This window comes from Dermacentor silvarum, chromosome 2, assembly GCF_013339745.2.
Source record: "Dermacentor silvarum isolate Dsil-2018 chromosome 2, BIME_Dsil_1.4, whole genome shotgun sequence".
NCBI classification, from domain to species: domain Eukaryota; kingdom Metazoa; phylum Arthropoda; class Arachnida; order Ixodida; family Ixodidae; genus Dermacentor; species Dermacentor silvarum.
Window position 1 is genome coordinate 242,774,253 of NC_051155.1, and position 26,129 is coordinate 242,800,381.

The 26,129-nt window shown below is 41.2% G+C and overlaps 2 protein-coding genes across 4 annotated transcripts in view; both read right to left on the reverse strand.

The window, feature by feature from the left end:
• The window catches only part of LOC119442997 (ras-related protein Rab-5B), a 31,930-nt gene extending 29,308 nt beyond the window's left edge, over positions 1 to 2,622 (reverse strand). The window contains exon 1 of one of the 2 annotated variants that reach the window (XM_037708104.2): positions 2,281 to 2,622. The gene's annotated coding sequence lies outside the window, so the exon portion shown is untranslated. Of the gene's footprint in view, positions 1 to 1,839; positions 2,245 to 2,280 lie in introns of those variants that run through there. The other variant, XM_037708105.2, reaches the window with a different exon arrangement.
• Positions 2,623 to 3,312: 690 nt separating this feature from the next.
• Positions 3,313 to 26,129, reverse strand: part of LOC119442999 (longitudinals lacking protein, isoforms H/M/V-like) — a 45,084-nt gene continuing 22,267 nt past the window's right edge. Inside the window, exons 7-8 of one of the 2 annotated variants that reach the window (XR_007465746.1) lie at positions 5,306 to 21,315; positions 3,313 to 5,266 (exon numbers count right to left, since the gene is read on the reverse strand). Coding sequence is in view for 1 of the 2 variants with exons in the window: in XM_037708107.2 (XP_037564035.1) it covers positions 21,119 to 21,315 (197 nt within the window). In the remaining variant the exon portion in view is untranslated. Of the gene's footprint in view, positions 21,316 to 26,129 lie in introns of both variants that reach the window. The other variant, XM_037708107.2, reaches the window with a different exon arrangement.

The following is a 26,129-nucleotide window of genomic DNA, read 5'->3' on the forward strand; positions in this document are numbered from 1 at the left end:
CCTCTTAGTGCAACAAGTGCACAATTTGCCCCATGAAAACTAACCATGAACATTTTTGAAGGCGCATATAGTTGACTGCCAAATAAAGTTTGCAGCAGTATTCGTGAAACCGATTTCCATGAAAATCAGTGCACTATATGGAGTTTAAGGTAACAATCTTACTACACTCCATGCCTTCAGAAAAATAAGCTCTTTATCAAAAAATAAAACCAGGCCCAACTACAAAAACAAAAGGTGGATGACAATAGCTTGTAAATGGTGGCAGGTAACATAGAACAGTTAAGCAGGATGACCATGGCTGTCTGCAGTCATCTGGTCCTTGTGGTGTTTAAATTCCACCCTGTCTTCTTCATTCCTGTGTGTACTACGTGCAAGCCACGTCAGACCAAACCAACAGGTTTTGTTGTGCCCAGTTGCAGCAAGAAACACTTTGCCATATACCAATTGCTTGACAATTTTGTTGCCAACAGCTTTATGCAAACAATGGCAGCACCATATGTGAAACTGCTCGGCAGTCAAGGAAAAGGTGTGACAAGTGAAGGAAGACTAAATGCCGCAAGACGTTGCTAGGGTGCAGAATGAAAAGACTTGCACTTTCCACTTCACCCAATCTGAACACCTCTGCAAGAAATGTGTGAAAATGAACATAACTGCTATTTCCGAAAAGAGCGAGAAGAATATGGAGAAGAAAGGTGCTTTATTATGATCAAGTAAGAACCACAAGAACCTAACAGGTAATGATGGCAAGAACTGCACATTCAACCTTTGTCAAATTATTTTGGCAGTATATTTTTTGTCTTCCCTGTGTTTTCCTTTAGGTCATTATCAGTTGGCTTCATGTGGTTATTTTCATAAACAATTTCAGATTCATAATGGCCATTAATATAGCTGAACATTTTACTGTGTTGCCAATCTTTTAATTCTGACGAGCGCACAGAGGACCAATATACAGATCTGTGCTGCCCCTGTTCAGTAAGCTCCCCCGTTTTAGAGATCAGTACAAAGAAGCTTAACAGCATCAAAATGCTTGGATCCGTTTAGCAAAGACTGCTGTTTGCTTCATTTGCTATGAGCATTTAAAAACGCATACGTACAAGGGAGCTAATAAGATGGACTGCCAAACTGCTCGCAAGGCTAGGTACGAAGAGCGAGAGGCAGGGATCAGCCAAGCAGCAATCTTGTTCAGACATTCAATTGGCACCAATATGGCATCCCAAATCCTATGAAACAAAACGTCACGCAACATCGCTACATCTTCAATCTCAGGTGAAATTGGCGACTTGTGCGAGCACGCCCCTTTGAGCCAGCGTGGAACTTGTCCGCAAGCCGCCCCTTGAACGCAGCCCGCCGGCCGTGAATCACAACCTTGCCGAGAGACAGGGGACGTCGACACTCGTTTTTATTTGATTTTTCGTTTGCAAGGCCTTGACAAAGCGGACGCTGCTGCATTTACACAACAGACACGTGCGCACTTGATAGCAACAAGAGAGGTAAAAGGACTACCACCAAGCGAAGTATCGTAAACGATGATCAATAACGCGAGTACTTTAATCTGCGCCTGACGAGTGCGAAGCCTGACGTGCCGACCTCGCTAAAGGCGCAAGGCTGGCTCGGGACAGAGTTGTGACGCAGCTTCGCCCTACGATTCAGAGCACGCAACTCCAACAGGGTCCCCACCTGACTACTAAATCGCTGCCGGCTGGTCGCAGCGAAGACTCCTTTCCTCGGAACGCTCTGATTCACGTCAACACGCACACGACTACACCAGGGCACGGCTTCGCCATTGCAAGAAAACCGTAACGAAACCATAAAGTCAAAACAAAAAAAAAATGATCTCACGCTTGTGGAAATGAAACCCTTCGGTCGAAGTTCACTGGTCCTGTTCAGGGCCTGGCGCCGACTAGTTGGGTTACTTGAGGCAAGTGGGCGTATTTTGCAGCTTGTCAGGAACGACGCGACGCTCGCAGGGCGCTCTGGTGAGCAATGGCGAGCCCGGACGCACCGAGCACCGCGACCAGCCGTCCGTCAACGCGGATCCGCGGATAGCGACGAGATAAATAAACTGTCACCGTCGACGTCGGGAAAGGCTAGGCCTATTCGCGCTTAGGCCTAGAGCAATCTCGTTTACACGTACTAGAGCCCACTTCGCCGCTGGCTCTCTCGACGATGCAGTTTTTCTTATCCTCTCCCTTCCCAGCGCTTAAGAAAAACAGCAGAAAAACACACACTCCCTCACAGCGCGCACAGCTTAAGAGCAACGTGAAAGCACACAAAACTCACCTAATTGAAAACTTGAATGTACTCCGGAGAGTCCGAAATACGGGCTAAAAACAAAAATACGAAAAAATTTCACACAGTCGACGGACCTTCCTTTACACCACCCTCGAAAAATGTAGCCGAGTCACACAACGGCCTTGTAACCTTCCGCTGGGGCTTGGATGAACGGAGCCAACAAGTTCGGGCGTAATACTAGAACTCGCTCTCGATACCGTAGAGTCGGCTAAACTTCCAATCGGTCCGAAGACATTGCGGACTTTTGCCGAAAATCTTTAGAACAGCCCTGTTGCGGGAAAGCAACGGACTATGTTTCCTGTTATCTTCCCTTCCTCTGACGGCGAACAATCTATGACGTCATAAGTTTTTTGCTCGATGTTGCCTACACACCTAATTTATGCCGCTAAAACATCGCTCTAGTTATGCTACACTACGTTCTCACAACGTTCCTCGAGCATCTTTTCATAAATAAAGTTAGATAAATTAAGCTACCCCAGCTTGACATCTTAACGAGGTTAACGAATCGAATGGCACGCGCAGCGATTTCGCATGCACACAATGGCGCCACGCAGCAGCGGAGTGAGCGGGCATTCGAAGCAGACGCTCTTTGGCGCATTGCAACAGCCCGTCCGGCGCACCGTGATCCGCCGTTTATTTCGCCCATCTCTAAAGGTTCCGCAACGAAAGTTAGTCGTAGTACGCTGTGCGCTTTCAACAGCCATATAACTCGTTAGAGGTTCCGATTGCAGAAGGCAACCCATTACCACGGCCGCTGGACCTTTTTTTTATCCAGCGGCCGTGCCATTACTTATCAAACGCGATAACGTTCAAGATGTTGTCACACGCTGCTTACAGTATAGTAAAAGAAACCACCCTACAAATGTACTTTGACGCTTTAATATTGCAAACGTATGCACGCCATCGCTTTATAGCCGATCTGAGGCGTCAAGCTCCGTCTGTAGCCGGTGCATATTGATTCCAGCAGAGATTTGCTGTGCTACATGGATCAGTCAGAAAAACTGAAACAGGGACGCACAGTTGCAAATAAAGTACTAGTTTTATTTATGACACTAAGTATGAAATGGTCGTCAATATTGCGAAAGACATACACAGTTTTTCAATCAACAAATCTCTGCCACTAAATAAGTCTGAAGCACATTCTGGGTGAGCACAGTGAGCATCAACTTGCAAAATAAGGAGGTGACGGTTTTACCCTCATACATTATGACCAGCTGACATATCTATACTGCTGGCGCAAAGCGAAACAATGTGCCCTATGCCAGCATGTACATTAACCCCACAAAGCCCACACACCCATTCTATATGGGTGTTTGAAAAAATAACAATAACTTCATCACCTTTACTTTTTTGGAGTACATTTGTACTAAATTTTACCACACAATAACATTTGGCGCAATGAGTTAAAAATATTTGGAATAATTAACTGATTAGTTATTGGTTTGCTAAGCTATCCATAACTGAAACTTCACTACATTATGTCAGAAAAGCTACTACATGTGTCAAAAAATGAAACGTTAAGACTTTGTGGGGTCAAGTGCAGGCTAGCCACACTGCAATGAAAATGACATACATAATGCAATCATTCAAAAACTCTTCTATCTCTGTACAATAACAAAAAGCATTAGTAGATTTCGGGTTCCTGTAACAAAAACATGACTAGTTAATATATGTCGGGCACTGTACTAACAGGACTAAATTCACAGCTAATACCCAACTTGTAAAATATTGGTTGTAAATAAACACTTAATTTTTATTAGGTTCCTACAGGAAAATCTTTTTGTGATGGCTAGGTCAGCACTGTTTATTATAAATTAAGTACGCAAAATATCAACCCCAAATAAAATTATTCACAAGTGAAAAAAAAGACAATGTCAAGCATGTTTTGTGACAACTTTGGCATTGACTTAGGCAAAAAAAAGAATGTTCTCATATGAAACGACAAGTACAAAACTCATTTCATTGGTTTCAAAGTAACATCTGTTGCTACAGCAACAAATAAATGAACAAAGCTAAAGGGCATTAAGGTGACTGCTTTGGTGACTAGATAACTGCTATAAGTGCCAAAGTAATATTTGTTGCTTTCATGCACTAAAGTTATTTAAATCCATGCTGAATATGCAAGTTAGAGGAAAATTAATTATGGTTATGACATTCTCACAGATGCTGGTCGGCAATTTGCACTGCTCAGGGAACATTAGGCATGACAAAGATAAAAAGAATATAGTCAAAGCTTGCAACAAAAACTTGGGGGGGACTGCTGCATAAAATAATTGGGTGAACACAACGACAAATGACTAACAATTTACATTATCTCCCTTTTAAACTTTCAGGCAAATCTGTGAATCAGTTATCTGGAAGTAGAATAGCAGTGACAGGCAAACAGTAAATATGATAGTGCCCTTTAGTATTGTACATGCTACAACAGATGCCTTTTTCCTATGCATCAATAGCGCCCATGCTACTACTATTTGGGTCAAAAATGGAACTCCTGCTCATTTTTTCTCTTGGGCATGAACTAACATCCAGTATAATCCCTCGCTGTACCAATGCACATTCCCTGACTGCACAATCATCCAACATAAAAGTAACACAGACAAGAAATGTGCTGCTGCGCAGTTCTCTCTGGACTGCTTCCACATGCAATTAACCAATTGGCACATAGTGAAAGTGACTTGCCCAAAAGTGTTTCAGTAGTCAAGAAAATGTCTCGAGAATACATAATTATCATTATGTATTGAAAAAGTATGAAGCACACACAGCAAACCCAACCTCTATGCTAATCTGCACACCAAACAAACACGAGCTGTACGCTGATGCTCACAGTGTCAATGCCTCATGTATCAATTGTCACATGCACGCTGACTGAAGAACATGCGCTGTGAAGTTGATCTCAGAAATGACTTACTGGACTGTTCCTTTTTCACTTGATAATATGTCCACACTAAAAATTAACCCTACCTAAGGTGTAAAGCTGTTAATAAGGACATGTAAACCATTCAAACACGCACACATAGAGCTGTTGATAAGGACATGTAAACCATTCAAACACACACACACAAAACATTCACATATAATATTGTTTCTTTTCACATATAATATATCCTTTTCAAGCAGCATGTCGGTTCCATCTGTTCCTGACGGCGTCTATGTGCTATGTCACACCACTGACAACACACTGCTTGAAAAGAATCTGGCCGTTCCCCCATACCGTGCTCACTATTACAGGCAATCAGACTTCACTCCTTCTGCTTAATTTTAACTGTTCACATCAAATTGTTCCCAGGGGCATGTCTTTGGGCGAAATTCTGCCTGTCAATGATTGCGAGATATGGGCTTTTGACGCTGCAATTCTGTCGCCCTCTACAGGAACCTCCAATTTCACCTCCGCACGTCAAATCGTCTTCTTCTGACTGGCGCCACCTTCGGTTGTGCGATAACAATATATTCAGTTATGTGCACCAATTTCCCAGAAACTTAAACTTGCTTTCGTAGAATGACATATGCATTTCAAGCCTAGTTACTATCATGTATTCTATACAGCACTGCTCAAAGCATGTTTTACTTCAACCTCTGTGTTTTGGCACATGTAAATATAACTGGAAAATACGCACCAACATTCACATTCATCACCACAGCAAAGCATAAGTATGTACATCAAATTTTAATAGAACTGCAAAATAGCTCTGAAATCCCAGAATGCTTCACTACACGAATAATCCAGATAAAATCTTTGCCGATTTAACATTTAACAGAAACCTCCATCCATCTGCTATCATTTCCCGTGATCACGACAAACCAGAACTAAAAGATAATAGTATGTCGGAACTGTGAACTTCAATTTTTGTAATGTCAAAAAAGCACATGCATCTGCAATACCATCCAAAATGCACAGTGGCATTCATTGAATGTTCCCCTCCCCAGTGCAAGGTTTAGCAGCAGAGCACAGCCTTTACACTCAGCCCAGCCAATGCAAGAAGCCGCTCTTCCTTGCAGCCCCATCTGGTGGCACAATGGCCGGTATTTTTATTCTAAGTACTTTAAAATAACCTGCCACTGTCTGGCATTTCACAGCCAGGTTGCATTTTTGATCTTTTAATTAAACAATTAAACACTTGGCATTGTTGTTTCCCTGGTTCATCTGAATATTTAGTTCCCCACAGGCAGCCAAACCAATAGACACCTCTACAGCAGCTAATCTCGTGGATGCTGCAGTAGTTTTTCATTTTTTCCAAATCATCCAGTCAATCAAAAGACATCTATGCATTGTAGCTTCGTGCTGCATTCTGGTGGATGACAATTTTCCCTTTCATCAAAGACATCCGTTAGATTACTGAACAACACAGATGAAGGCATGCAATCTTGTAGCAAAATTTGAGCAAATACAAAGCAGAAGGAAGTGCCAAATCTTTTAAACTTGTCCGCATAGAAAGGCGGGTCCTATAAGTAAGCATACAAAAAATACTGGACTAGTACTGCTACCACAGGCCACCAATTAATAAGAACTGCAATTAGACAGAGAGAAAGTATCCTGGAATGGTACAACTTATTCTAAGCTCAACCCTGCCAAGGCCAATTACCATGTTCATGCCACAGATAAAAGCAATCTTCAATCACTTGTTGCATTGTCAGGCCTAAATATTCAACTCTGATAAGACTGTCACAATGGAACTCTGAAGCAGGTCTCTCATAGAAGTTATTGTCACAGTCATAAGGACAGCACCAGTGCAAAGTTGGTGCAGAGGAAAAGCACACCTGTAGGACCGTTAAACAGGTTTGGAGATTGTAGACAGACAACTGTAATGCGTAGATCATTTGGGGACAATCCTCTCTGAAAAGTATTACATCGACGTGCGCTGCAAGAATAGATTTTTTTGAGAAGCCACTATTGCCACCAGCAGAGATAATGTCACAGGCGGGGTGTTACCGCACCAAAGGCACAGCACCTGCATCACACAAATATCCAGCAGCAGCAGCAGCAGCAGCAGCAGCAGCAGCAGCGCGAAGAACTGAGGGATTCCCGTGAGATGCAGGGTGCACAAAACCACCTCTGGAAATGAGCCGCACAAAAAAACAAAAAAAAAAACAGAAGGAGGCAGGGATTGTGGTGTAAACATGATGTGGGCGCACGGCTCTCATATGACAGAAGGCAAGAGAGGAATGTAATTTTCAGGTGCTGGTCAAAACAATGGGAGAGACGGCTTTCCTACATATTTAGCGGAACATGCCGCTAAACAAACAATGCGAGTTTAGCACTTGTTCTTCGTGCTCTCCCATGTTGTGTCTTTTCTTGTGCAACCTTCTGTTACAAGAATGGGCAAGAGCCTCTGCCTGTAGGCAGGGTAGTTCACCTCACACCATGGACTCGTGACATTTCATTTTCTTCTATCTTGGCTACTACTAAACCCTTTTTAAAAACTCTTGCAGTAGAACACTCCCTGGGCAGTGTTTTACAACTTTTAGTCTACAAGGTCGTCCATTCTTAGGGGAAACACACAACCATGCGACCACGCTTCGTGGAGCGCCAGATGCGGCTGCTGGACAAACTGCTTGCACATGCGCGTTGAGAGCCAAAGGAAGGCCTGTTGTCTGCCACTGTGTTGGCGAGCGAAAAACCTCGCCTCATGCTGGCATCGTAAATTTGCTTACATCACGGTGCAGCATTCCCGAAAGGAAGGTCTTTCATACCACCGTACAAAAAGCGTTGGGTGTTATCGCCCATCGCAGAACAAACTGCTCAAATTAGTAAAGTGCTTGCAGAATACCTGCTTTTTTATGTGTGGTGCAATTATGAGGGACCTCTTGGCATTTTTGTGACTGTGTTTTTAACATGTCGAAAGTCAGAAGAGCTGAGGCTTATAATAAAGCATCAACCTTTCTTACAATGTTTTCGTCGATCCTTTTCCTTGCATATATCCATCTCCCTCGCTGCCTTCCTTGACTCCATGTACTCCACCTGCTAAGACAATCCATTTAATGTAAAATCCAAACTGTAAACGCCCTTTACGTCACTGCTATAGCAATGCAATTGCCCTGTCCTAATGAACAGATGGCCAAGTTGTTCATCAGCAAAACAACATAATGTGGAAATACAAGTAGACGTTAACACACACTACATGTGTCATGTGACTAGCCTCAGAAATATGTTGGTCAAATGCATTGCTTTTTCCCATTTGACGCATAGTGCTACTGATAAAAAAATTTGGACTGACTAGTGCCGATATATTTTACGAGTTCATTAGGTAAATTGAGATGAGCAGCATATAGGCAGACCCATTATGCATACAGTGTGTTGTCAAATATTGAAACAAATAACACCTCTATAAAAAACTGTTATTCTAGGACTACTGGTTTACCACTTCAAGCAGTTTGTTGTGCCAGGTGCCATAAAACACTCAGCGTTTTACGAAGATTGACACAAAAGACAGGCGTTCGTGCACCACGATTCAAGCAAACCTACAGTGCTAGTATCAAGCAAGGTTTTCCGCACGCCAGCAGAGTAGCAGATGACACGGCGTAGGCGCTGCCTCTGGATCTCAACACGCTTACACAAGTAGTTCGCCTAGCGGCCACACGTGGCACACCATGGAGTGTGGCTGCAAGCGCGTGTGTTTCGCTTAATTAAGAGTGGACAACCTTGTACATAACCAAAATTTCCAATGGTGCCTGGTGAGGGGCACTTTAAATAAGCATGGCACTTCATGTCGCAAGAAACACCAAATGCACCACAGAATGCAATGCAATATAGAAACACAACTTACATGTATTTTAAGATGTAATTTTCACAGGGACATTTTCACTGTTTGCTATGGGCAATAACTTAAGATTTCCAGCATCAATATGCAGGTACTCGGCTGCATAACTTCACACAAATAAGTTTCTGTAAAATTAGGGCACAAATACCTAGCATACAGCCATGCTTCTTGTTGATATTACTCATGCCTCTATGGAGTGAGGTATACATCAAAAAAGGCAACTTGTTTTACAAATGTTTTTCTATAATAAACTATGCTCGTTACAGCTACTTTTATAATTTATGTGGCCCCAAGAACCAACACTGCTGTGTATTGTGCCAAAATGCTAGCCACATATTAAAGAAAACCAGACCCTTTGCTTACTGTTCCGCCTTCCATAGTTTAGTAGTAGGCCAGAGCCTGCTAGCTCAGGCCAACCTGTATTTTTTCCTTCAAATAAATTCTCTCTCTCTCTGTCTCTCTCTCCTACAGTTAATGAGTGTGGTGACCACAGCACCAGTATTGAACACAAGTCACCGAGCGAAATAATGATGGTGACACGATACAGTACAGATCAAAATATTTCCAACTGAACTCCATATAGTATAAAACACTGCTATAGACCAAAACACATAAATGTGGAAACAGCACATTCATGTTATGTCATGCTTGGCTTATTACCAAACCAAATTTTCAGAGGCTATTATTAGGGAGTACAAACTTCAGAAGTAAACAGGAACAGTGTGACTAAACAAGGACACACAAAGAAACAGCCACCAGAGGTCAGAATAAAAATTCAGTTGGCAGTGGGCATCTGTTCTGTGGTGTGTTTCTTTGTGTGTCCTTATTTACTCATGCTGTTAAGGATTAGTTCTAAACATGAACCAACTAGCCCTCACCAAGATGTTACGAAAGGAACACAAACTGTATTGGTAAAGATGTGGTTAGGTGCTGTTATGGAGTTCATAAAAGACTAAGCAGCACTATAGACATTTTCTTGAGCATCTACAAACGTGTATGAAATATCCATTTTTAGATCTTCCTAAATGTAAAGCCAGCTTGCCCACAAGGTGATTCACCACCACATTGGTGGCTCAGCTAATATTTAAATCAGAGCACAGCTACATAGCTAATGCATTTAACAAAATGTAAAATGTTGATACGGTATACGGTGATCATGGTGGCATCAGGTGAAACTTGAGAGCAGTAGCATAGGCAGTTCACTTTTTATCTTTGTTTATAGCTAACCATGACCACAATTTGGAAAAGATACATCGTAGTGAAGTACGTTTAGGAAAAGGGCCTATTACAGTAAACCCTCGTTATAACTACATCACTTCATTTTGATTCTTACCGTGCTAAAAGCTATGGTACAGTTGAGGCTGGTGTGTGTGTTTTAGGCTGGATTACGAGTGCAGAAAACTTTGCTTAGTAAAAATTGTGTGCTGGAGACAAGCAGGCTCGTGGTCCTGCATTTTTCATTTCACTTGTACCAGGTGAAAAATACTGCAAAAGCTGCACTGCAACACTGTGGATTAAGCAAGTGGAAGGAATCAAGATAAGCATCCTAAGGAACTGAATGCAAGCTAAAGAAGTGGCAAGAAAGCCTGCAGTAATGATGGAAAATGGGGGCACACATGCCTTCCTTTATGACAATGTGCCCAGCAGGTGGACAACAAACTAGAGAAATACCAACTAAATTGGAAATCCGAGATATTTTGGATGTGCGATAACAAAGCGCACTGCAGCATTGGTGAATGCAAAACTATGCCAAACCCTACAGTGGAAGAGCAATTGTACGCGAACAATTCTCAAAGCTCCACACACATTTTGGTGCAGTATGCGTCTTGAAGTTATGCACCAATAAACGCAGGTACAGTGCGCATGCAACATCCCATACCTGCCGCTTTTCCATAGTGCCCTGCCTTGCACACAGTTAATGCAGCAGACATCAAAAATTAATTTCTTAAGAAAGAAAACAGTTCAAACAAAATAGCAGATATCAGGCTAGTATGTGTCACTTAATGCAAGATGTTTGACGTAATAGTTCAGCGGAAACCCGCTAGGCGGAGAGAAGTAATTAAAGGGCAAATGAGACATCCACCCAAATGTAGCAATTGCTACAAAGGAAACCCATACAGGTTCCTCGAAAGAAAGCTTCGCAGTTGAAGAAAAATTTGTCCTGGTCCTTTGTAGCAATTGCTACATTTGGGTGGATGTCTCATCGGCCCTTTAATTAATGCAAGATGGTGGCGCCTAGTCAATAATTTTGAAGTTCATCCTATAAATGGAAAACTTAACAAAACAATACAAAAACAATCTCATGACCTCCAGCACTAAGACTAATCTAAACAAGAACCAAGGAGAGATGAATGCAGTGGGAAGAACCTTAAAAGAGCAGAAAGCTTTCCTTGGGGTATTAAACAGCAGCAGCCAAAACAACACATCATGGCTCTTCACTTGGTGTGATAGGCTCATGTGTCAGATGACGAAAGGTTAACATCATGCCAACAGCAGCTTGTGAGCTACAAAGCCTAGATGTACGCTGGAACACTCAGATCATGCAGATGGACTCATGGCAACTAGGTGGAGCATGTGCATGTATCATCACTGGCTCTATTTGATGACACTGTTAGAGTTTCATAAGACGTACACTGTATTCAGACAAACTTTAGCCACACTGCTCGCAATATCCCACACACTCTTTAGTTGCCCTGTGCTTTGTTGGTGTACACATAAATAGCTGACTGCCAACAATTTATATATCCGGCTGGTAATATTTACTGAACAGAAAAAACTAGCACTTTTTTGCTATTCTTTTTTTCTGTCTATTTTTCTGCACCTGGATAAAAATGTTGCCTAATTAACACCAAGAAAAACAGTTCAAACGACAGGGGCGTCGTTTGATGGTGGTTGTCAGCCACTGAGTGTCGTATGGGATCCTTTCACTAAAGTTAATATCAATAAACTAGAAGCTATTCAAAGAAAGGCTGTAAGGTTTATTTATTCTAAATTCAAACTAACAGCCTCACCAAGTGAGCTCATGACCAGCCCCCAATATTGAAAAACTCGAAATACGACGGACGAAGAACCGTCTAAACTTTCTTTATTCACTTCTGAATCATAAGTTCGCCCTTGACCCCAGAATTTATTTATCTCCTCTATTCACCAGACATACAAGACATCATCGAGCCCATTCTCTAGGTCCATATTTTGCTAAAACTAACACATTTCAGTTTTCATTCTTTCCAAGTACAATATCTGACTGGAACCGCCTGACGGAGCCTTACGAAGTTAATATTGTTTCAGATATTTTGTCATGTACAATGCATTAGTGTTATATTTTCATTTTGTTGTTTCTTACGATTGCGTTGAAATTGTCTTGCAATTGTGTTTTCAACTGCGTTGTACTTCTGTTTACAATCTTCACAGTTGTGTTTATACTCATTTGCATTTTGTTACGCGTGCCTGTCCTGCTTGGACAACTTGAGGTTTACAGTATGTAATAAATAAAATAATAAATAAATAATAAGAAACATCACATACTTTAATGCCTGTATTACTTATCTAACGCAGTATTAACTAGTTTATCTGCTTTATTTTGGCTGGTTAAAAACATCCATAGCAGGAGCTCTTTTTTGTGTGTCCAAATTCCTTTACACTATGGTTCACTAGAAGGATAAGAGCAATACACCTCAATGCACCATGAGCCACTGAGGAGTCGAACACTTTCACTCCTTTCCTGGGCATAAAAAATAGCGCCACTGCCTTTGCAAATGCCATTTTGCAAAGGCTGTCGACTACAGTTAATTCAACCTTGACAGTGCCAACGAAATTTATCTAATTACCCATTAGGTCAAATTAAACAAGAAGCAGAAAAAATGCCGAAACACATTGCAGATTCATTTGCCAGTATTTGCCCGATTCTAACACGCCCTCAAATCAAATGCGCGCCCGCTTTCCATGTGTCGAAAGCAGAAAAACCTAACATAAAAATGACATTAACTCTCCTAAACAAAATAGAAATGTAATGGGCACACAATTTTTTAGCAAGAAAAATGGGCAGGGAAAAATGGACATGCATTGTGCAGCTGTGTTATGCGGCAAGGCATATAAACACCGCGAACGCAGTTTCGGTTGTATTTGACTGCGCCTCGCAGGCAATTTTCGGCCTAATTTTCTTGAAGAATAAAGGACCCATAGGGGTAAGGCACATGCTTGCTGACGGGTGAAGTTCAAATTATCCGGTGAAGGCCAATTTTAAGATTGAACCAATGAATGTTTGGGCATATAGAAATGCACAGGCGCTGCATTGGACATTCGGCTGGGATTGAATTAACCGAAAAATCGAATTAACCAGAGTCGAACTAACGCAAGTCTACTGTACACATCAAACATGCCAGGCATTTCTAACCCCTATTCATTTGATACATCAGTGATCCAAAGTGCACTGAGACATAACCTAATGTAGGCAATCATTTTAAAGCTTGAGCATTGTAAACTTTTACTGACAAGAGAATAAAAATATTGCAACAGTGAATGTCGTACTTCTGGTGTTCAGAAACTTGCAGTGACATTGATGCATAGTCATGTAATATTATCATTCAATGGCTTTTATCTGTGTCTAGAACCAAACATTAAAAACTTAGTGGTATACCTTACACAAGTGAGAGCAACGGTGTATTGTTCATAGTCATCTTGAGTTACTCAGACTGTATTTTTAAGTTCAATTGTTTTGCTAATTAGTTATGTTTAGTAAGGCAATCTTTAGTAAGGAACTTCTCAGGAGCATTTGAGAAGTTCAAAGAACATTGTGTGGTTTTAGGCGCCAAAACCACAATCTGATTATGAGGCACGCCATAAAGGGAAACTTAAATCATAGAAAATCAGTTAAAGTAAACAATCCGTTGAAAGTAATGTGCTATTTTATTATAATGTCTATGTACCAAGATGACACACCAGAAATTATTTTGAACACTTGGTGTTCTTTAATGTGCATCTAAATCTAAGTACACGAGCGTTATTGCGTTTAGCTTCTATCAAAATGCGGCCGCCACGGCCAGGATCGAACCCGTGACCTTGAGCTTGGCAGTGCCATGCCATAACCGTTTGGCTACCACAGCAGGTTCACTTGAAAAGTTGTAGAACGTGCTCAGAAACACCCAATGAAGTTGTTTCCATGTTGTTATCTTATTCAGCAGTCTTTTTTCTGAGCTCCAAAGAAAGCCCATGAATTATGAAAAAAATTATGCCACTACACGGTTGCCTGTCTGGATTGCAATGCTCTCAATCGTGTTTCTAAAGAATGAAGCCTGCATGCGCCTTGAAAACCGACTAGTGTGTCTGCATCCCTGTTCAGCACCGGCTATCTTTTATCATTTAGGACCGTGGTTAATCACGATCTTCACACTGGAGATGCTGACGTATGCTGGATGCAGTAGCCAATCTCTTCATTCTTTTTTTTACTGGTATGCAGGCTTTATTCTACAGAAACACGGTTGACAGAGCTGTAATTCAGACATGCAAGCGTGGTTAGAAGTCTTTTTTTTTTTTCATATTTTATGGGCTGTCTTTAAAGCCCCGGAAAGAAGAACCATGTAAAAGATACCCTGATAAAAACAACCTCATTGGGTGTTTTCTACAACTTTTCAAATGAGACTTACGCCCTAAAACGAATATGTAAAATTTTGCATATTTAAACACAATTACTTAGCTCCCTAATCTCGCTTCAAAAAATAGTCTAAGTAACTCAAGACAACTATGAACAATATGTCACTGTTATCATTCATCTAAGGTGTACCACTCTATTTTTAAAGTTTGTTTCTAGTTACATGAAACACTCAATATATAAATTCCTCGGACAACAGCAACGGTGCTCAGCTAGGCAGCGGTTTACAGGCATCCTAACTTTTAAAAATTACATATATGCATTTGATGTATAGACGACCCACACATTTCTGGGTGTGTTTTCTCATGGTGTGCCACAGGTCACCGGTGCACAGAAAATTCGTGCTCACATTAAGCTTGTCCTCACCAAGTACATTCAGGTGGAACAAAATATTTTTACCTGTGTTAGTTTTTCACAAACATAATACACCACGATACAAAAAAGGCCTGTGTCTTTGTCTGCTGCTATGCAGGAATGCTCAATCTGATCTGCCAGTGACTCACAACATTAGCTACACCAGTCCTTAAGGAGACTATATCTTTCTTTGTTGTCCTAATGAGCACATTATAGCGAGGGTTTACTGTTTTGTTGTTATCTAAGACAAGGGCCAGTGGACAGAGCTTAGGTGAATAGTTGCTTCTTTGTAAATGAACACCATGAACCGAACAAAGGAGAAAGCAAGCAAACAACACAAGCGGTGTTTGATTTGTGCAGTTTGTCTCAAGAGATATTCAATTACCAACTCACTCAAATGACTGTTTTGAATTAGTAGTTGGTGCTGCACAGAAACAAGCAGCACAGACTTGTACCAAACACACATGACAGCTTACTGTGCTGTAGTCACCAGCTTGACCACAGAATAGATTGGTAAGAATTATCTGCCAAGAATGACTCTTTTCATTTATGTCGTTTACACAAGCATGAGCTAGCAAGGCCAGCCTAAATTTTACTGAAGAATAGCTGGTGCCACAGTGGTTCAGAAAACACAAAACTGCCATAGAGTGCTCTTAGGTGCAAAGCCCGCTTTACATAGAAGAACAATATATGGGACTATCATGCAGTGCTTAACTCGGCCTGTGAGTCTCAAAAGACTAAGACATGAAACTGAAAGGCACTACCCTGACGACAACCACTTACAGTGCAAAATATAAACAGGTAACGCAGTCAACAAAAATATACTAATAAAAATGAAAGAGCTCTAATGGCAATGGAAACATTCAAAAAGAATAGCTCTTCACACGACAACAAAAAAGATATAAATCAAGTTTTGCAATACTAATAAAAATGAAAGAGCTCTAATGGCAATGGTAACATTCAAAAAGAATAGCTCTTCACACGACAACAAAAAAGATATAAATCAAGTTCTGCAGCCAGGAAACAGACATTTCATCATGTACTACCAGCATTGTTTATATACACCATTATCTCTCAATGCATTCAAGCATAAGCTCATCTCTGTAATGCCATCCTAAGTGATAAACCTCCCTTCCTCATTGCTGGCAGCAAAATAACAATGCAGCTGCATCCACTAGAAGCACTGATACTGACTTTCACTAGTATTCATCAGAGTGCTCTTAGATATAAAAATTAACACACCTGTACATATTTCCACATTTTGGACCAATGTCAGCGTGTCACTTAGCCAAAATTTAGCATATTAGTTGACTTGGTTTATGCTGGAATACTTAGTAGCATGCTGCACTTTTTATTCACTCAAGGGACTTTATGATTCTCTGAACTCAAGCGCTGCAAACCGCAATTATGAGTTTCTGAACTCTGATACATTCAAATAGTTACATATGCTCTTGGGAAGAACCTCACAGTACTGGTGGAAAACAATGAGAGAACTCTAGTGCCACAGGAAGAATTCCTGGGAACTTCTGCAGAACACCAAGAGGCTTCCCTACAATTTAAAGGAACACTAAAGAGAAACAACAAAATCAGTTTAGGCTGATAAGGTATCCTTCCACACTATTTCCATAAAATTTCTGGTAGAAGGTTGATTACTAGAAGATAAAATGAAGGCCGAACTTCCACTTTTGAATTTTCTTGCTGAAAATCCAGCATCGGTGCATCAGTGTGACGTCATGAATTTCAAAGCACTTTCGCATATTTGGCCATTGTGGTGCAGTAAAAAATCCCGAAACTTGCCAAGTTCATTCCTTGCTTTCTTTACAAAAATTTGACTAGGCCCGAGTAGACACCATCGGTATCCATGATGTTACAGTAAGCTGGTGCGGGAACTTCAACGTGGCATCACCAGCAGTCTTGTTTTTGCATCTTTTCTGGCTTACCATGCCTTACTTAAGCCCTACCAAGACTAATAAAGGTAATAATAATAATTCAGGGTAATTAAAGTGAATTAAGCCAAATTAAGATGAATGACAATTACATTACTTAAGCCCAATCAAGATTAATAAGGGTAATAATAAGAGATGCATGTGTGCAAGATGAGCAACTAGAAAGAATGCTTATGCACTAACTTGCAAGTTCCACTAGGAAGTTTCTGCAGTAATTTTTTCTCTATAGCGTTCATTTAAATAATCATCTAATTTGCATGCAGGCCCAGCAGACGCATGCTTTTTTGCAGTTGCAGTGCCATCCATCTGGCAAGCAGGACAGATGCAAGCCATTCTAGCACACTGCCGGGTGACCTTTACTGAGCATATCTTCACTAATGCCCTAATTACCCTCCCCCTACATTTGGTTCACGAACCCGCAAATCTCAGAGAAGCATGTGCAAAACAATGCACTCCTTGCTAGCAGAGTGAAAAAAGAGTGCCCCGCATTGCATGTTCCCCGATGTTGTAGGCACAGCATTTTGATCAGCACTGGGGCGTAGTGCAAAAAGATGAGCCTGAAAGAGATGAGCCTCCCAGAAAACATTTAGCACTTGTCAGTGCCCAAAGCACGTTCTATCTAATCGCCTGCGCAGAACAGTCAGAATGCTCAGCTTAAAATTGCATGGTCGATTATATGAACCAAAGTCGGACACCTTTAAACTAGAAACCAGAGCCAGAATCAAAGTGCAATGAGCGAACCAAACAAACACGAATGATAAAACATGATCGGCTCGTTTCCTAGCTCATAAGTACAGTTCACAGTAAAAGAGTTCTCAAAAGCTAGAGATAAGAATGCAAGTGCTGCTCAAGGTGCAAAGCATTTGGCAGAAAAGTCATAAGAGCTGGGGGCATGGCACCTTCACCATGCATGCAAGAATACACTCACTTTCCAATATATCAAGCCCAAAAAGAAATCATGACACAGTCTGGCATATAATAAATTAAATAAACAAAAATGTGCTTGTTAAGCTTTCATGTGATGCCTTTAGCATTTATAATGAGGCACACACATCTTCGGGCAGTATTCAAAAATTGTTTTGTATCGATCACTTTCGAAGGTCGTTTCACTTTCACAAGATTTTGCGAGACTTAGCACCCGACACATATACATGTACAGCCGACAGCATTTCTGCCACTTTGCCAAGCACGCTATCTTCGCACAGTGCCAAGAGTGCTGTCAGCCATATATACTTCGATGCGTCCAGGACTGAGTCTTGTGAAATCTCACAAAAGTGGAACTATCTTCAAAAGTGACCACACCAGAATACCACCCATGATGGACACCAGCTTTCCAACAGCCAAAACCCATATTTGTAAGGTACCAACTGAACCAACCCACATCAACAGTTGCTGGCCAGTGGAAAGAATCTCAATACAATATTGATTAAAATGCACAAGCACAGCATGCACACTTTCCTGTTACCTTGTGAGAAGTGCACGCCAGCATCAGCATATATTCTTATGTTGCCAACATGCTGGCGTTTGCTTAACACTGACTACCAAACACAAACTGCTCAGACACTGGTGGCAGATTGGTGTGCTCCTGTCAAGTTCTGTTGTATTCAAACTTCTTGTCTATATTGCTGCCTTCACATAACTCGGGGAAAACCAACTGAAGGGTGCACGCCAATGCAGCTAGCTACAGGACCACATTTCATAACAATCTATTTCATTTTTCGTTCTTTCATCATTTGTCACATTGAGTGGCTGATTCTAATGATGATGATCATGGCACGGCAGCATCTGAGCCAATGACAAAGGGTGGCAAGAATGCAAAACAAGATGGATGTTCCACAACACAGCCCCCGACCTCATATTAACTTTACCTCCTCCAGATGTGAAAAGTAAATTGCTCAGGGAAAGTGAAAAAGCTTGATGGTTGGGTGGGGCCTATGAAATGGGCAGAAATAAGGGGTTTAGAAGCCATCTCATGCGTTCACATGCACTGTGGCCTTTGCACAAGGCCACCTCTGCAGGTTTCTTGCCCTCACAAGTTGTTTATGCTTCCAACATGAGCCCAAAACAAGCAGTGCTCCCCTACCTACATAGAACACTTGCAATGCAAACCCCAAACTTTAGCAGTAAAAACACAAGATGACACCAGTGCTCAAGTTTCAAGACTGCTTAGGTGCAGCCACGGGACAATCAGCTAAGTGATAAGAGTGCTGAACACCACTCAGTGGACGAAGAGTTATGGAAACAATGTTATATCATATTAAATACTTTAGTCAATGTCAGTTTGAAGTGGGTAAACAATAATGCTGAATATTTATACAAGACCTCACCAGTGATCATTTCTGCGTATTCAAGTCTGATAAAAGTGCGCTTGACTAAATTACTTAACGAATACAAATTGTGGCACCTTGCAATAAATGCTGAATGTAGCAATATGACTGAAAACAGTTGACTATGAATCAGTGACAAATTACAGAGCCCCATAAAAATCTCTACCGACCCAGTTGCAAAATTTCAAGGCAGCATCTGGCAATACATCATACTTGACAAAGCAACGACACTTGCTTCCTTTGTTGCCCTCATAAGCTAAGCATTCACCATAGTTTTTTTTTATGCCTGCTTTTATTTTCTGGTGAAAAAACTTGCAAAAGAGAGTTTCGCATGTCATCCAAAGTAGCTGTTACACAGCATAGCATCGTTCAGTGGGCTCTAGCTGTCAGTCAGAGAGTCTTATTGCAACACAGCACGAGAAGGGGTGCACTCAATCAGCCCCAAACAGTACAAATCTTAAAAAAAAAAAAATAGAAAAAAAAACTGCTTCAAGCACACTAAATGCAAAGATTTCTATTCAATTACTATTCATAGTGACAACACATATGCACATCTCTCACCCTTTAACCTTTTGAGTGCTGGGAATTTTGGACGTTGCCACCCACTGTGTGCCAGAGGTTTTAAAGCGAATGGCTTGATTTGGCTACCGTGTTGCACTGTTAGGCACCGGTGGTCAGGCATCTTGCCGAGGGAAAGGGCAGCACATAGGCATGCGAGTTCAGAGGGGAAGAGAGCACTTGCTGATTGGTTCTTTCCACGCTCGCCGATCAACTTGCACCAGCGGCTCCATCCAAACTGATGTCACTCTCCAAAATGTAGACACCGGCATCGCACACAAATAAAAGGCGCCACAGAATTTAACTTCTGTATATACTTTGTCATGACCAATACACTAAGGTTTCATGATCATGAATCATCTTGGAAAAGAATTGTTGCACGGCATACTCAGGCACTACAAGGGGGTGTGCAAAGATGCCCAAACGGGATAATTAGAGCACGGCACTTATTGGGTAACAGACGCAGTTACCAAAAGCAGCGAAACATTATCATGATGTGGCACAGATACAATGTCTGCTAAGAATCATAACTGAATTTAAATCCTGGCATTTATTGTGCTTCTAGATTAAGATTTAAAGAACTGTACTATTTGTGATCATCAACTGAACCCCCATTTTTTCAGCTGTCTTTTACAAAACTACGGTAAAAAAACAAAAAAAAAAAAAAACCTTACAAAGCTTGTATCACTATGCATGTATGTTAGTCTCCCCAAAGCAACAGATACAGCCCCCTGAATGATGCTGCACTATGTCATGCCTACTTTGTGCAGAGTACCAAAAACTCTTGTATAACTTTTGTGAACTTAAAAGAAGTTATCAAAGGACCCTGCATATGCCTACAAAATGACATTCACGTCAAGTATTGCCTGCTTAAGGTCTGAACATACTAACAAGTCCATACAAGTGCTCAACACATCTGGATCACTTCTAATATTTAAAGCATACACAGCGGCCTGACAACTGTGCGCTAAAATGGGCAATCTAAAAATCTCGCAGCTGATCTATCCCAATGGGTAATTTGCTGCTTCACTATATATATTTTTTTTTCACTGTGAGATGACAATGGTCTTGATCATGCACCCTCAATTTCATGTAATGAGGTCATCATAGACAACCAAACACGCATGGCATCACCTACCTCACTGGAATTCAACAAGGTTTCACGGCGAGATGAATGCAAACAGGCCCAACATACAGAAAGAAACGGAGCTTCAGAAAAATGGCTGTTCTGAACATTCCTCAAGTTTTAGGTGAGCGCCTGGTCAGAGAGTTCTGAAGCCGGTAAAGCAGTGTTGTCTTGGGGATGCCAAAGCGCCTTGCAGCAGCTGTCATAGGCACACCTTCCGCAAAGACAGCACTCAATGCCCGCTGCATTTGCTCCTCTGTCCAGCCAGAGTTGCGACCACCTCTCGCAGGAAATAAGGAATGGGGAGTCCCTGCAGGAGGAACAAAGTAGTATTCAGAAGTAAACAACTAGGCTCAAAGTTCGACACATCAAAAAGATAATCATTAGCCAAGTTTATTCCACTACAAATGAACGCCTCACCTAACATCTCCAGATGGCTCTGCCCTACATCAACTGAACCCACCTTTGCCTGCAAACTTCTTAATCTTATCCATCTATCTTATTCCTCTGCTGCCCTCAACCCCGGTCTACATACCATTGCACCAATTACTAATATTTTTTTTTTTTTTCAAAATGCCTTACAGGCCCAAAGGGCATTGAGTAAGGGGGGTTTACGTATTACAATGAAAGCACAAGCAACTAGTATGGAACAGGGTTACAATGCAAGTGAACATCAAAACGCAACGCAACAGAGTAAATTGCAAAATGCAAAACAAGTTTCCAACGCAAGTGAAGAAAAACAATGCAGCACAACAAAATATGTTTTCGAAATAAGCACTAAAAGAACCTTTGAGTGCAAGTGATGAAAAAAAAAAAAAACACAACACATCGCATAATAAACAAAAGAACTTAAACGACGAGACCATGTTACAGCACTATATTAAAAAATATGTACCTCAAGCTTGTGGCGAAATGTGTTCAGGTTATTATCAGAGGCGATATCATCAGGAAGATCATTCCACATGCGGATGGCTTGTGGAAGTGCAGATGTGTTAAAAGTGTTCGTATTGCCAAAGATGCACGTGAAGCTGAGGCGATTATGTAGCCTGCGTGACAAGTTCAAGGTGTAACGAGGCTATTTTATTGCTGTAGATGTACTTGTGAAACAGGCATAGGAGAGACATTTGACGGCGAATGGCCAATGGTTGAAGGGAATGATCAAGTTTAAGTTGAATCTCATTTGAATGATTGTCATAGTTTCTTGAAATGTAACGGGCGGCTCTGTTCTGAACTGCTTCAAGCATGTTAATTTGATAATGAGCGAAAGGGGACCAAACAGATGAGGCATATTCAAGTTGTGGGCGGACGAAAGTTAGATAGGATAATTTACGAACGTTTGAGGGGCAATGACGGAGGTTGCGTCGTAGATACTCTAAAGTTTTTGAGGCTTTCGCGCACGCGACAGTGATGTGTTCAAACCAGGAGAGGCCTGGTGTAAGGTAAACGCCAAGATATTTATAATATGATGCCTGGGACAGCTTGTCTCCCTGTATGTGGTAGAAAAAAATGGAAACGTCATGCTTACGTGCGAAAGAAATAATTTTACATTTGTTAGTATTTAGGGTCATGAGCCAGGTGCTACACTAGATAGAGATAATGCTGAGATCGGCTTGAAGGATCAGGTGGTCATCGGGACTGTTTATTGCTCTGTATAACATGCAGTCATCAGCAAAGATTCTAATACAGTGTACTTTGATTTCTGTGTATGTTAAAGAGCCCCCCCCCCGGTGGTCAAAATTATTCTTGAGACCACCCATTAAAGCATGCCTCATGTTCGTGGTTTTGGCACGTAACCCTCCCGAATTTAATTGATTGTACTGTGCGTTCACTTGCGATCAGCAAGGACGAGCTCAATAATTATTTCCCTTTCCAAAACGTTGCAACTTAAATTACTAGTTGTGCTGTTAACGAAAGGGGCCGCGCGCTACTTCTCTTTTGTGTGGTTGACCGATTACTGACCGATTGTCGAAAGACGGTAGTAAAACTAGATTTAAAAATGCTTCGAGCTCTGCGTTCATTTCGTTATAGTCGGCTTTGTTGTAATCCCGGATTTTCTTTTTTGATATTCCTGTGAATGGTAGAGGCAAGTCCAATGTTACTTCAATTAAATTATGGTCACTAAAGCCTTTTTGGCAAGACACTGTCTTAAGTGTTTCTGGAACGTTCGTCAGTAACAGGTCTAACGTGTTCACACCACGGGTCGGCTGATCAATGACTTGAAACAGGTTAAAGTCTAAGGCTAAGTTGATGAATTCTGTTGAAAGGCTATATGGTGACGATAAATTGGTCCAATCAATTAGCGGTAGATTAAAGTCTCCGAAGAGATAAATTACATCTGCGGGACAAAGATCTTTGGCATTAGTGATACTGGCATAGCAATAGACCACCAGTTATCTGCACTACACACAATGTGACCTTCCCAGTTGTTCTTGGTCTTCATGTAGACTAGAATGTAACCTACCCATGTTAGTTCATTAATTTTTACTGTCATTTTGCTATCTCTTAATGTGCCATTTATCCTTCCACTACCCTTTTCTGTCAATCCACTGACACTACTTTCAACACATGTGTTATTCAGAGATTGCGATGTCAGCTTGGGTGCCTGGACACCACAAATTAGAACAGTCATAAGAAAAATCTTGAGAAAGTAAAAAACCTCGCACACCTTTGAAGATTCTAAGTTGTGCTATGAAGTGACCTATATTGCCATCATGCCAAGTGAACAAAAAAATAAAAATAAAATGTGAACTGTAATTTCAAGAAGATTGAACGGCAAGACATACATCACTGTATGTCTTGCCACTATGTGCAATAAAAAAAATGTTTCCTGCGTATATCCCAGAACACACTGCTTTTATTACCAAAAAGTCAAAAACATTTCCTCTTGCCATTTATTGAAGCTATTACTTCTAACATTTTTGTGCGGCCCTTCTATTGGCACAGCATCAAAACATGATGGAAAAGTGAGATATTAAGTTAACTACAGTGGAACCTCGTTGATACGATTCTCATAATACATTTTTCAGGATGATACGTTTTTTTTCTCTTTTCCCAATAATACGATCAGGTTGGATAATATGTTCAATTATACGATTTTCGGATGATACGCTTTATTTTCCGGTTCCCGTGAAGATCGTATCAACGAGATTCCACTGTACAGCATAAAGCTAACATATTCAGGAAATCCAGTATGCAAATGTGAGCTATTTGGTACACCACTTTTACTGATTGAAACTTTCGGCCTTGCCCTACAAAACTGTCCACTAAATTTAACAAGAAAACAGCAGGCCACAATAAACTACAAGTATGGGTGCCTCACCTGCAAAAATGTTTACTCTGAAGCTAATCAAGAGTTTTATATCAAAGAACCCAGCTAATATCTCCTTCACATAATCAATGAAGAAAAGAACTTGCAAGCTAAGAAAACCTAGAGCCAGAAAAGCAAAATTAATGAAGGTAACATAGTTTCAATTTGGAAATGATTTATAGACAAAATTACGCTTCAAGGCTGAAATATCGCTGATTAACATTATCGAAAACAGTATCGAAACAGCCACTATTTTGGCTGCCAATCACAAGCTTCTAGCTTTTCCAGTCATTGGGTGCAATAGCGAATAGGCAAGGATGACTATGATAACGCTAATGATATGCAGTGGTTGACTGGATGGTGATAGTTGCTGTAATGCAGCCTGCTGTCTGAAGGCTTGTATGCATGAGAACAAAACCTTTTGCCCATTGAATATGATACCCCCGCCCTGTGCCCCAGTGATCTCTGCATTTCCTCTGCATATTTCCAAAATCTGTCACACCAGATTTCAAATGCAATGCAAGATTAAAGAAGACTCCAGAACAACACATCACCTGGGAATACAATATAGGGGAATCTACAGGCTTTGAAATAGAACCCCACAGAAACAACATTCCAGCCGGGAAAATGCAAATTCTGGAAACATTTCAATAGGGTGACATATATCAGCACTGAATAGACGGCGACACACAACATGAAGGAGAATGGACAGGCGCTGATCCTCTCAGCTTCATGTTGTGCATTTTCTTTTTTCTCAGTGCTGCAAATATGTCAAATTACTGAAACCAACTAACCCAATTGTCAGCCTTAATTTCAATAGGATTCTACCACAAATTATTTCGCTTTACAATAAAATGGTATGCACATGTGTGCAAAATATGAAGCATGTTTCTTACCATATTTTCTGTAATCTATGTGTCCGTCTATCTCTAATATAGCAACCTAAATGGACAAGAGTGGTTACAAATGAGGAAGGGTCAATACCAACAAAACAATACTGCACAGTTCAAGCCAGAAACTTTGTTCTCTGCCTGCCCAGAGTGACGATCACAGAATATCAGACCAAGAACAGGTGTCGCATGATCAAGGACCAAAAGCTAAAGAACATAACTCTTGGTCAGCTAGACAATGGGAGTTTTTACAGCATGGCAAATATGGCTTCATTGCCCTGCATGCAGGGCATGTCGATCTCCCATATCATCCAGGACCAAAGTCCAGAGGAATAAAGAAGAAATTGAAAGCAACTTTGTGCCAAGGAACTACTAGACTATGTACACTCCTGTGAGAATCCTCTAACCAAAAAAATATGCAGCTTGAGAAGTTCAAGTGGTAGTCATTAAAGCGCATACAAGTGTCACCATCACGGAAGATGTGGCTGCAAAATGACGGTACAATAAGCCAAGTAGCTCAGAGCTTCCACAACAAGCCCACACGCAGTTATAGCTGAACAGAGCAGAGCCTTTTTCTTTTTCATTTTGCATCAAGTAAGCAACCAAACTTGAAGGAAACATAGCTTAAAACAGGACGGTGACGAGAGGTGACAAACACAGCGCCTTGTTTATCTCCTCTTGGTACCATCCTGTTTGCCTCTTGGTACCATCCTGTTATGAGCAATGTTCCCTTCAAGTTCAGTAACGTACCAACCAGCCCAATTCAACATGCTACTGCAAGTATGCGAACATATCTGTGGAGCAGACACATGGCATTCTGCTTGAGCCCTAAGTAAGCAATCATCCTTATCTGTCGAGCAGTCACATAACTTCTGGTTTGGCACCATATACACAACCGTAAATGCCTGTAGAAAATTCATGCGGCTA